Source organism: Falco punctatus (assembly GCF_963210335.1).
Source record: "Falco punctatus genome assembly, chromosome: 12".
NCBI lineage: Eukaryota > Metazoa > Chordata > Aves > Falconiformes > Falconidae > Falco > Falco punctatus.
This window is the reverse complement of record NC_137592.1, coordinates 15,006,371-15,018,470: the sequence shown is the minus strand read 5'-3', so window position 1 is coordinate 15,018,470 and position 12,100 is coordinate 15,006,371. Positions and strand designations below refer to the sequence as shown.

The window sequence follows — 12,100 nt, the reverse complement described above, 5'->3', positions numbered from 1 at the left end:
TGGCAAAACAAGAATCTATGAGCTGAGAAGCCAAGAAATATCGTTCCTTGTCTAATGATTTACTAAAGCAGACAGTTCATTTTGAAAGTATTTCCAAGCATGCCCTGCCTGACATCAGTGGTAAATTGGTAGCTGGATACCATTCTTAAAGGATAACACCATTGCAACAAACTGGAAAGCAAAACAGAAAGTGAATTTTATCTTGTTTCCTATCCATTTTGTTCATTAAAGGCAGATAACGATCTTGAAATCTAGGTTCACTACTTTGATATTAGAACTTTGCAAGATTCATTTGAACATTGGAAATTCAAACAGGTCCTATATGGACCTCCAAATAAGCAATCCTGATAACATTTTCCAGCAGAGACAGAAATTTACAGAGCACAGAGGTGGCACAGACCTGGCCAGCAGAACCACAGAAACACATTGTGTTCTCTGAAAGTGTTAGCTGGTTGGCAAAAGTCAAGAGAAAGCTCGAGCTGAAACTGATAAAAGATTGTAATGCCTCCTGTTCTGGTGACTTAGAAGACAGCTTTATTTAGCTCCATCAAAGCAGAGAAGCAAAGGAGCAAGCAGTCACCTAATTTATAAAAATAAGTACACAATTATAACACAAAAATATACAATTATTAAACCAATTGATGGAGAGAAGCAGAACTATCATCTTGATCTCAGGATAGAACACAGCCTGGGTAAATGGCAGAGGTGGAACTGAGATGGAGAACCGCATCTAATTTTGCTGAACAATGGCAGGGATAAGGACAGAAGCAGCTCCCACAGAGTATTGGTAGAAACCATGCAGCCAAAAAAATCAAACTTCAAAATTGTATAGAAGTTTTAAAAGTTGAAATTAGTTCTTACATATAACACAATTTCTTAAACTTACCCCTAATGAGTGCATGGAACTCACTGGTGTTTACATGTCCTCTCTCAAGATCAATTTTTAATGCCAGGAGGAGGGTAAAGAGTAATTTGTGGTTTTCATGAAAGCCTCTAACAGAATATGAGTAAATTTCAAAGGTAAGATACTCAATAATATTTGAGATTCTTTCCTGAGGTAAAGGAGACTTCTTAGACCTGAACCATGAAAACAAAGCAGAAAAAAAGCATGTTAACAGCAACACATTGTAAAGACAAATATGTGAATAGTAGAATAATCTCTGTATTCCTACTTGGCCATGGATTGATCAAATAACTTCAAGAACTGAGCCAGTGAATTTTGATACATATTATTGACCATGCTCATTGATGTAATAAGAAAATAAAGAATGCTTCCACGTGTAGCAACGGGTCGATATTCCTCCTGAGCTGTGTTAATCTTCAATTCAGTTTCTGCTGCCACAGACAACTTTTCAGCTACCTCGGTAGCTGTTTGCTTAGTTGTTTGCAGAACACCAACCAGGGATTCATCATCTACTAGTGAACCTAAAAAGTCAAATATCGGATTTTTTAGGACATTTTTGTAAGAAACTTTTCACTTCATATATGTAAAAATTGAAAGGCCAAATTACAGGCATTATTTACAACAAATGGAAATTATTTACTAAATTGCAGAAAGCTTTTAAAATGAAGACTGAACAGGATATGTAATAGTAGAAGTTATTTTTAAATTCAACATGCTAAACAAATGCATTCAACCTATGTCAATATGAACGTATCTATACCAACACCTTTGTGGCATGTACTAGAGCAGTCAACTTTTTCATTAACATCACATATATATTAATGCACAGTACTTCAATTATTTAAAGTCTGATGATTGGTACATTCCAAGTCAAAAAGACTTGGGGTCCTAAAGGCAATGGTCACACAACAGTATTGATGCATCTCAAGTATTTACTGATCAATCTTCTGGAAGTTACTACCTTCTTTTTCCACCAAAGAGATGGTAATTGATCATGTGCAGTCTCCTAATATACTGCAGAAGGCTTTCAACATCATTTAAGCTAGCCCGTTTTACTTTGCATTTTCAATGGGTCAAGGATTTGCCTATGATCAGATACCTTATCTGAGGGGCAGAAAGCTCTCAATAAATTGATTTGATTCACAAAACTTGTTCAGGTGTTAAAAATACTTAGTGTCTAGGGTTGTATATAGTGGCATACTGTAGTACCAAATTCCTCATACTCCAGTAAATCACCGTACTTCAAATTTCTACCACTGGATGTTCTCTTATTGTACCCTGGATGGCTAAATCAATTTCTGTATGAAAGCTTTTAATGTGAATCAGCTTAATCTGCCTATTTGCTTAATCCTTTGATACAGAACCTCTGGTTGCACTTAATTTGTACAGAAGATTGTCTTCCAGTTCTTTCATCTTCCTCTTATTAAAAGTTACATCTTCCGTGAGTTTAATTCGTTCTGCCTCTAGCTCCTATTGTTAAAAAACCAAGAAAACGGCATAACACTTTATGGACCGTAACTACAAGTCATACTTAAAATTCAGCTGCTGATTTTTTAAAATCATGAAATGTGATTGAAGATATAGGTGAAGAGTTGGATGCCATCATGAAATGGGCATTTTACTTTTTTGGGTATCTAAAATATGTTTTTATAACACCCTTTCTATTTTTAAGCAGTGTTTTTTCTTATGAAATATCAATGCCAAATGCTTGTGTTTAGTTGTGTCACACTGACAGTCATATGTAGAAGATCCTCTAGGTGCATTTTTGTTATTTGGAAATTTCTATACTGAATCTGAATAATTTCTTAGAAAATGGCTGATGTCTTTCTTCCGTTTAAACATTTCTTTTTCCCTACGTACTAAAACCAGTAAAATAATAAAAAAATAAACATCAGTGGTTTGTGTGTACTCTTAGGTTACCTGTTTTTCAGTAAGGATTACTCTTCTCAGTAACTGATTCTCAAGTCCTTTCATTGTAACAGTAAAATCAATAATTGATGTTTTTGCATTAATTTCAGGTGTGAAAGCAGGATTGGGTAGCTTTGTAGTAATGTACAGTCTAAATGAACTCATAACATCTACTTCCTTATCACCAACTTTCACCTGTGGAGTAAGTTAGAATAGAATTAAGCAGGGGAAAATGAGCTTCATTCGACTCAATCATATTGACCAGGAAAAAAAAATTACATTATTTGAAATGCCAAAGAGAAGAAGTTTATTTCACAATTCAAGTTTGTCATGAAAATAAAAAACGATGACCAAAGGTAGAAGTTAGGGTACTTTACAGAAGTAGCATTCTCACTCCAGGTAAATATAGAGATTAGTTCTACTGTGAGTTCTAATTAATGGTTCAGAACCATTTGGTTTAGGTTTTGTGCTTCTAATAACACCCCAGATGAAAGGGGTAGAAAGGTAGAAACTAATGACCTTTGGAGAAATCATTGATTGTGCTCAGGGGAAAAAAGAAATTATTTTATCCAACAATGGAACATATATTATTGGAATTAATTCTGTATTATTTAAGACTAAGCAGATCTTAAAGAATCTTTCTAAAAGAACTATACATTTATTCAGAGTTTTCCACAGAATTTTTTACAGAAGCTAAGATATTCCAAATCAGCAGTCTAACTTGAAAACTGCATGTGCTCAAGGAAATCTGATCACTGTGTATGAGCCTCCAAGGCTACTTCAAATACCTAGCTCAAGAAGGAGTAGGACCAAACCACTTCCTTAAGCATATTGTTTGCTGTGACATTCAAAGTAAAACTACTCCACAAAAATAGTAAACACTTTATTTTCATTATCATCAACAATCTGGTCTACCATCTTTCTCATAAACCAGCCAGGTAATTAAGATTCTTTGAGAAAAATACATATGGAAATAGACATGTGCATGTGCAGTCATTTTATTTCAGGATGTTTGAAGGGGGATTGTTTTTAAAATTTGGGAGTGATTTCTTTATTTAACGAAGGTCAGAAAGATTCATGATTTTTCAAGGTTAGGAATATACTTAATATTATTAATAAAACTTCACGCTTTTTGGCTTTCTTTGTCAGTAAACAGCTTTACTCCAAATTAAAGATTTTGCAGTTTCTACAATCAGTGATCCACAGTAGGAAGAGAGAAATCTTTCCAATTCTATGAATTCTGTTAAAGGGTATAAAATGAAATTGTTCGAAAAATCCATAGAAAGTATTGTAAACTGGTTCAAGTTTGGAATCTTCAGTAGCTAAAGTGCAATTTTAGACTCATGAACTTACTACTTATCAGAGGCTCTGCCTCCAATATTTTATTAGTTCAGTTTGATTCTCCACACTACCCTACTGAATACAAAGTTTACCTGATTCAGGAGAGGTTTGGAATAAAAGGGCAAAATATCATTCATCATAAAGTTAATTATTTATTCCACGTCTTTTGTTTTATTACTAACCTTAAAAGATGTTCCAGATTTCATGAAATTCTTTTCTAATATATTATCAAGGACTGGATCCAGCTCTTCACCTATATCTTCAATCATGAGTGATCGCCCCAGTGAAAGACTATCTTCTAAGTGTGTGCGGAAATACTTGTCATTCAAAGTCGTTACCTAAAAAAGTAAATTATAGATTTATGTAAGGACAAAAACATTTCTTCAAAGCCTTATATGAAAACCACAGACCTAACTATGAAAACGTCTTCCATTGTTTTAGTTAGTTGAATTTTAAATGAAGTAATAAATGTTGACCATGCAGCAATTTATGCAGAAATACTTCTTGTGTGTACAGTGAAAGGTACCATCAAAAGGTGAATTTAAAGATTGGCTGTAATAGAATACACAAAACTTCATTATGAGAGTAATAATGTAACAAATTAAACTGGTACAGCTTATTGGGAATTGAAGTTGTTACATATATTTTTGAAATCAGAGACACCTAACATTTTTTTATTCTATGTCCTGAGGACTAGATTTTTTTAGTTTTAGCTTTGAAGTGTTGAGAAATCCTTTCTGGAAACCTGAATTCATTCTAACAAATGAATTGCTGTTACAATATTATGAACTCAGATGCTGGAAATATCATTAATGGGATTCAATATATGAAATCATTAAAAAACCTGGATACAAAATAAACCACTAATTTTGTATTTCTTCCTAGATTTTCTTTCAGAAAGTTCTCATATTATTTTCAAGATTTTCTCTGCAGATATATAATAGGGGCATTCTAGTGGAAAACAGCTTTGCAGAAAAAGACATCAGTGTCCTGGTGGACAACAGGTCATGCACAAGCAAGCAATCTGCCTTTGCAGCAAAGGCCAACAGCACTCTGGACTGCATTAGGAAAAAAATTACTGACAGGTTGAGGAAGGTGATCTTTCCCCTCTGCTCAGTACTGGAGACACATATCTGGAATCCTCTGTCTAATTCTGGGCTACCTGGTACAAAAGACACTGAAAAGAGTCCAGCAAAGGATCACTAAGATTATTAAGGTATCAGAGCACTTGACATATAAGGAATGCTAAGAAAGCTGAGATTATTTAGCCTCAAGAAAGCTCACAAGGGTATTTACCGATGTATATAAATAGCTGGTGCGTGAGAATGAAAACAGGCAGCCAGTCTCCTCTTAGTGGCACAGAGTAACAGGAGAAGGTGCAACGGGCACAAATTGAAATATAGGTAATTCCACTTAAACATAAGAAAAAACCCAACTAAATCTTTATTGTGAGGGTGACTGAACACGAAACCAGGTTGCCCAGAGATGTGGTGAAGTCTCCATCCTCAAAGTATTCAAAACCCAACTGGACACAAAGCAACCTCCTTTGGTAGATCCTGCTGTGAGCAGGGAGGATGAACTAGATGACCTTCAGAGGTCCCTTCCAACCTCAACTTTTCTGTGGTTCTGGTAGTTTGCTTTGTTAATGATAAAACAATAAGCATGAACTTCATGTTCACTTTACTCCAACACTTAAAATCTTCAAAATCTAAGAGATCCTAAACCCCCAAATATTGAGATTCAGGAGGACATATGAGATTTTGAAACATTCAGGTTAAGGATTTTAAATGCAGGTTCCTTTTCCCATGCTACTTCAATTTGTGAAAAATTCATTTGTGTACAGGTGACACATGAACATCTTTGTATCATACTTCATGAGCAGACATTTAACCCTATTGGCTTAAGAGCTATTCAAATTGCAGTAATATATAGGATAGACAAATTTGTCTTGGGTTTGGTTTAAACTGGCTCTCCTCAATTTACTTTTGTAGCCATAACTTCATGTATGAGTTTCATCTCGGGTTCTAAATTCTGGACTGCACCACTTTAAGTACTTTGCCTATGTTTTCAAAGCTGTAAGTTACTCTGCCTTTGTCTGTAATGTTACTAATAGTTCCCAGATTTACTCCCACTTAATAATTTCATATTATGCTCTTTTTTACTACACTTTTCACTACTTTGCACTCTGTATAGGGAACACACCAATTTTGAACAGAAGGCTACTTCTTTCTCTTTCATAGTTCTTGCTAGATTTCATACCAGTGTATACTTATATATAATCTTTTCCAAGTTCCTGAATGGGATTTACAGCTCTTGTCAAGTTCCCTGCTGATGCATCTACACCATCATCAGTCCCCATACAAGCTGAAGTTATCTCAGATATGTATGTATGAGAGTTACACTGACTCAAATGCAAACACACCCTAAAGCAATGTTTGAAGGAATATAATACAGCACATAATTCCTTTAACACTCTTCACCTGTAATTCATTATCCTGTTCTTTCTTTTTAATCCATGATTTCCCTTGAGTTTGTGGGTCTACCAAAAGTGGATATCTAGTTGCCTTAGTGACAATGATACCGTTCTGAATTGAGAGATAATCTCCAGGCAGTCCTTGAAGATGCCACTCACTAATCTGAAGAATAGAATAAATAATAATTAAAAAAAAAAAGTAGTTTGGAATAAAACCTCACTGGAACTATCCTTCAGTTATGATTTTCCTAAGAAATAATGGGGACATCAAGCTAAATGGGATGCGTACTTGAACTTGCTGAAAAATGATTAATGTAGATGGAAATTTTTTTCCATTTGTTTTTATTTTTATGGATGTTTTTAACATTTATATAGTATAACAAAAAAGAGATTTTAAAAATGTAAGAAAGTCGAAAGGCAGCTTGACATCCATATTAAATGTTGGGATCAAGTATGAGAAACCCAGGCTGAGAGCATTTTGGGGGCTTAATATTGACTTCAGGAAGCTTGAAGATTCTGGCATTGTCTCCTGTTTGATTTTTCATATATTCACAGTGAAAAGACTTTATGAATTCTATTTTAAATGTCCTCTTTAATATAAAAATTTTGAAACTAGACCCAGATAATACTGACAGAAAAAGCTAACAACCAAACTCACAGCTTTAGTAGATGTGATCTATAGCTGTGGTGATGGGTTTTCAAAATAAGGTACTTGAAAGTGCACTATCTTATTGTACTATTATATAATTGCCAATATCTGTCTAAAATGACTCAGTACTCAAATTTTTAGTGGTAATCGCCAAGAACATTTGTAAACTACTGAACTACACTGCACAGCAATATTGGGGATTATAGTTCTGTTCTAAGCAAGCATAACAGTAAATTGGCTAACAGTCACAGAATATATTCATTAAAATTAAAATGAAACCTAGCAAGCACCAAAAACTTACTGTTGGTGGATCCACCAACATAGAAATCAGGTTCAAATTTTCAGAAAAGGGGATTTTGTGGGCTCTCATCTGTGCTTCCCATAAATCTTTAAGCAAAAGCTTCCTGAAGTTTTGATTAAAAGGTCCACAGTATGAAAGAAAACCTGTGCAGAGCAGAACGTCTCCCACAAGTCTAGAAAAGGAACAAAATAATAATTAAAAGGTGATGTACAACTTCAATTTCTATTGATGTAGACAACCAGTTTTTGAAACATAACATTTCTGTTCTGAAGAAAATTTAAGGAGAGACCTGTTGCTCTTTGAGAACAACAAATAGTTTCTTTGTGTTTTCAAAATATTTTTGTGGCAAAACTTGAGTAGTACTGTATGAAAATATTATCTTCATCCCTACAAGTTAATAAGGCCCTGACGAAAACTATTCCTTCTTTCAATAATGAAGCAGGAAATTGGTTTATTTCTTAAAAATATGCCTGCAATACAATATTTATCAGAAAAACCAACTTAATTTTCTTGGAATGGGCAGACTTTACCAGAAATGCCCAGTTTCCCCATAGGAAATTTATGGGAACAGATGTATTCCACAGAAGCTAAGCCCAAACTTTCAGGGTTTTTACCTTTAGCAACCATTTTGACACATTACCTGTTTTCTAGACAGCTAGGACCTCTGCTCCTAGGCTGCTCAACATTTTGTCATTTAGACGGCAACACACTGGGGACTCCCAGGTTTCTCAGAATAAGGCCTACAGTCCAATGTGTTTTGACACACGGACTACAGGACAAGAGTCTGGTCTCCAAGCCTCCTCCTTTTATTCAAATATGCCATAATTAAAATCAAAATGGATGCTTCTTTTCCTATTCAGTATTAGGCTAAGAATCTCTCCTTCTTCCTTCTCAGTTCCACCCTTAGATCATCTCTACCTCCCGCTTATCTGAAGGTTTCGCTTCCCCAGTAACATTGGAACAAGCTGCAGTGTTAGGGGGACAGGAGAGGCAACTGTAATACAGGCATATTAGTGTACTAAAAATAATCCCTTTGGAAATAAGTTCCAAAATCAGAGGTACTGTTCTGAACTGAAATACAAGCACTCAACACTCAGGTATTCACTTATGAAAAATAAAAAATTCAGGGTATTTCACTTAATTGTGTAACTATATCAAGATTTCCAGGAGGAAAATTATGTACAGCTATTAAATCTACTAAATTGCTTACTAGCTCTTCAGTTTTTACACATTTTTTTCCTCTGATGAATTTGATACCTGTTAATCTGAGATTTAAATTCTTTACTTTGCTGAGTCCACCTAACTTTCTCTCCACTCAGTCCATATATAAGTGCAGAGGCTGCTTGCATCTTTCTTTTGCATGTTTCTGCATCATTCTGTAAGTCCTAAAATGGAATAAAAATGTTCTACATAATTTCATATTAAAGGCAAAAATCTAGAGTTATTTTATATATTTTTTCATTCTCTTATGATTATTTTATTTATTTATAACTCATTCTTGAGAACTCTAAGTGCATGTATAATCTATCGTCTACTACGTTTTTATTTACAGAAAGAAGGAAATAAGGGAGAACACAGATTTAAATCTGTTATTTTTATATCTGAACCTTATCCACGTCATTCAAGGTAGAAGGCCCTAAATGTGTGTTTGTATCAATTCATGATTACATAACAGCATTATATGCAAACATTTTTCATAATACTAAAATACTTTTATCTCACCATTTTCTCCTTCATTGCTGCATCAAAATTTGCTCGCACTTTATCCAGCTCAGCTTGCTTTTCATCGAGTGCCTCCTGAGCCTTTGCTAATTCTGCATTAGCTGTTTTCAAGTAGCCTTCCTGTTTTGCCAAGTTAGCCTGCAAAGAGAAGAAATATTACAACAATAATCATACAAGATTTGAATATACTTTGATGAATTGTTTTAAGCCTGCTTAGCTTTTAATCATGAGACAATAATATAAAAAAATATTTTATATTAATATTTATATTAAAATATTTAAACTGAAAACTATGTTATAGATATACTTCAGTTATGGGTTTCTTTGTTAAGTAACAATGTGGTACTTAAGATTCCTATTATATATTGGCAACTTTATTTCTTTTAAAAAAATTTACATTTGAAGAAGCTGATTAGGGAAGTAAGGTTTCTGATCTGTACATATTAATTAGCTTAGAGGAACAATCACTCAATCTTCTTGCTTGATTGTATTCTTTATTATTCCTTTTTTATTTGTATATTCTGTAGCAATCAACAATCACAACAACAGGAAATTGGTTCTGTATCACTAACAATATAGCTTTTACTCACTAGAAAATCAGGGTCCTAAACCAGTGAATCATTGCTCCTAAACTGATATTTATGCTAAACATGGGAAATTCATTAAACAATTTTTTTGAATCATCCACCTGCATTACAGTTGCTTTTGTAAATAACACTTCTACCAGTGAACAAAAAATGTGGAAAAGATTTGGAGTCACTATTCAGATCTTTTCCTCTTTTACTACTATTTTTTTTTTTAAGCTGTGCTACACGTAGGGATTAAATACTTGTTTTAGAATCCAAAAAGTAACAATTACTGCCTTAGAGTTTTTATAAGGTCTTTACCTCTGATAAAATTCTTTATTCAACTGTTCACAAACATCAAAAAGAACACCCACACTAAAGTAAAAATTACTCTTAAAAATGTTTTCCTCAGTTTGGTTGCTGCTATCACAACATGAATCCTTTACCAATGCGAGCTCTGAATCTCTCTAGAATGCCAATATTTACACAAGATCTCAGTCCTGCACTCCCTCTAAGTTATTGTCTGAAAACAAAGCAGATGAAATAGCTGCAAAGCTGTGTTTGCAGGACTCTAGAAGAGAAATGAAGACCCTGGTGCAAATTTTTGAAAACAATATAAAATAATTATAACATAATAAAAACAAAGACTGAAAACACCGTTCGCTGTACACAGTAAACGAGAGCACATAAATTTAATCTAGGCTAACTTTTTGTTCTGTGTTATGTCTAGAATTAAGAGTAGGAGATGTGGTTTTTCTGCTTTTGGCATCCTTAAGTCACAGGCAATTATATCTAAATAAAATTATCTAAAAATATTTTTTACATCCTACTAATATTAAAGGAAATTAAATTAAATTGCATGGAAAGGAAACACAAGGCAAGAAATTATGTATTACCTTAAGAGGTAAGACTTCTCTGTGAATACCATAAAATGCTACCATGGCTTGTGTCCAAGAGAGGAGTCCTGCCACATTACCACACACCTTTTTACCATGCTCCAGTGTATAGTCTTCCATATTAAAGTAAGGCTGAAGTAATTCTACTGTCTCTTCATTGATTGTATCCTTAGGAAACTGCTGTAGACTTTGCAAGAATGGGCCACTCATAAGCTGCAAAAACCAACACAGGATATTTATAAGCTATTTACACATTTTACATTCAAAAGCTTGTTCGTAGGTGAGATGTTGAAAAAAAGTTCCTAAAATTCTTCTGTAAAAAGAAGTCGTTCATATAGTTAATATTATAAGTGTGCTATTCAGTTGTAACACCTCCCACATGCCTTCAATTATTTCAGTTTTAAGCAGTTACACTCCAGTAACAAGGCTTGAAAGTTAATGATGTACTTTCCATATTCCTGTGTTGCCATTTAAAAAGCATTTAAGAAGCAGCATTTCATAAAAAACTTGAACCAAGATAAAGCCTCAGAGATACATATCTAAAGAATACAAAAAAAACCCCTGCTTATGCATTTCTGAAATGTGATCTAAATTCTTCCAGAAAGGGAAATCATTGGTTTTAACTTTTTTCTAACAAATGTTTTACAAGTTAAAGGCAACTCATGGAATAACTGCTTATCCCATTTCATTATATTAGTGGAAAATTTAAAGTTTTGATGATTTCTTAGTTCCAGGAAAAGGCTAAAGAAAAAGCAAGAGCTCTATTCATACCCCAAACACATATTTTTTCTTCATTTGCATGACGAAAAAAATGAGGCAATAATATTGGCAAATTATTACACTAATAGAGGTAGACCGGGATTTAAAGAATGGCAGGAGAAGGCATGGAAACAAAGGGTATCCTAAGAGAAGATCAAAGTCCAGAAGGAAGAGATGACTGTCTGACCACAGAATATTGAAATGCAGAATAGGAAAAGTGACTATCTCTTAGTCAGTCAAATAATCTCTCAGACAATCAAGGAGCCTTAAAGAATCAGAAAAGACTGTTTAAGTGTAACATACAAGTTACCAAGGAAAAAGAGGTTTTATTTCCAGGATGCCCTTATCTCATGTATGGTTAACATGTTTAGTATGATTTATTTCTTTACCATCAAGTCATACGCCAGGAACAGGACAAGGAAAATCTAAAGCTCCTATGGCAAAAGTCTCTAAGCAAATCACCTACTACTTGCTACCAAATAAACTCTGTTTATATACTATGCTTATCTTAAAACCATGTATTTGCCTTTTTAGAAAATTCTGTCCTGTTTTAAGCGAACGGCATTATAAATTCTTTGATA

The 12,100-nt window shown here is 34.0% G+C and overlaps 1 protein-coding gene across 1 annotated transcript in view; it reads right to left on the bottom strand.

Moving 5' to 3' along the window:
- Positions 1-12,100, bottom strand: part of DNAH8 (dynein axonemal heavy chain 8) — a 146,280-nt gene that overhangs the window by 38,155 nt on the left and 96,025 nt on the right. The window contains exons 67-76 of the mRNA XM_080408689.1: positions 10,761-10,973; positions 9,299-9,436; positions 8,834-8,961; positions 7,577-7,748; positions 6,634-6,789; positions 4,336-4,491; positions 2,825-3,007; positions 2,269-2,374; positions 1,173-1,425; positions 887-1,077 (exon numbers count right to left, since the gene is read on the bottom strand). Coding sequence (XP_080264815.1) covers positions 887-1,077; positions 1,173-1,425; positions 2,269-2,374; positions 2,825-3,007; positions 4,336-4,491; positions 6,634-6,789; positions 7,577-7,748; positions 8,834-8,961; positions 9,299-9,436; positions 10,761-10,973 — 1,696 coding nt within the window. The remainder of the gene's footprint in view (positions 1-886; positions 1,078-1,172; positions 1,426-2,268; positions 2,375-2,824; positions 3,008-4,335; positions 4,492-6,633; positions 6,790-7,576; positions 7,749-8,833; positions 8,962-9,298; positions 9,437-10,760; positions 10,974-12,100) is intronic.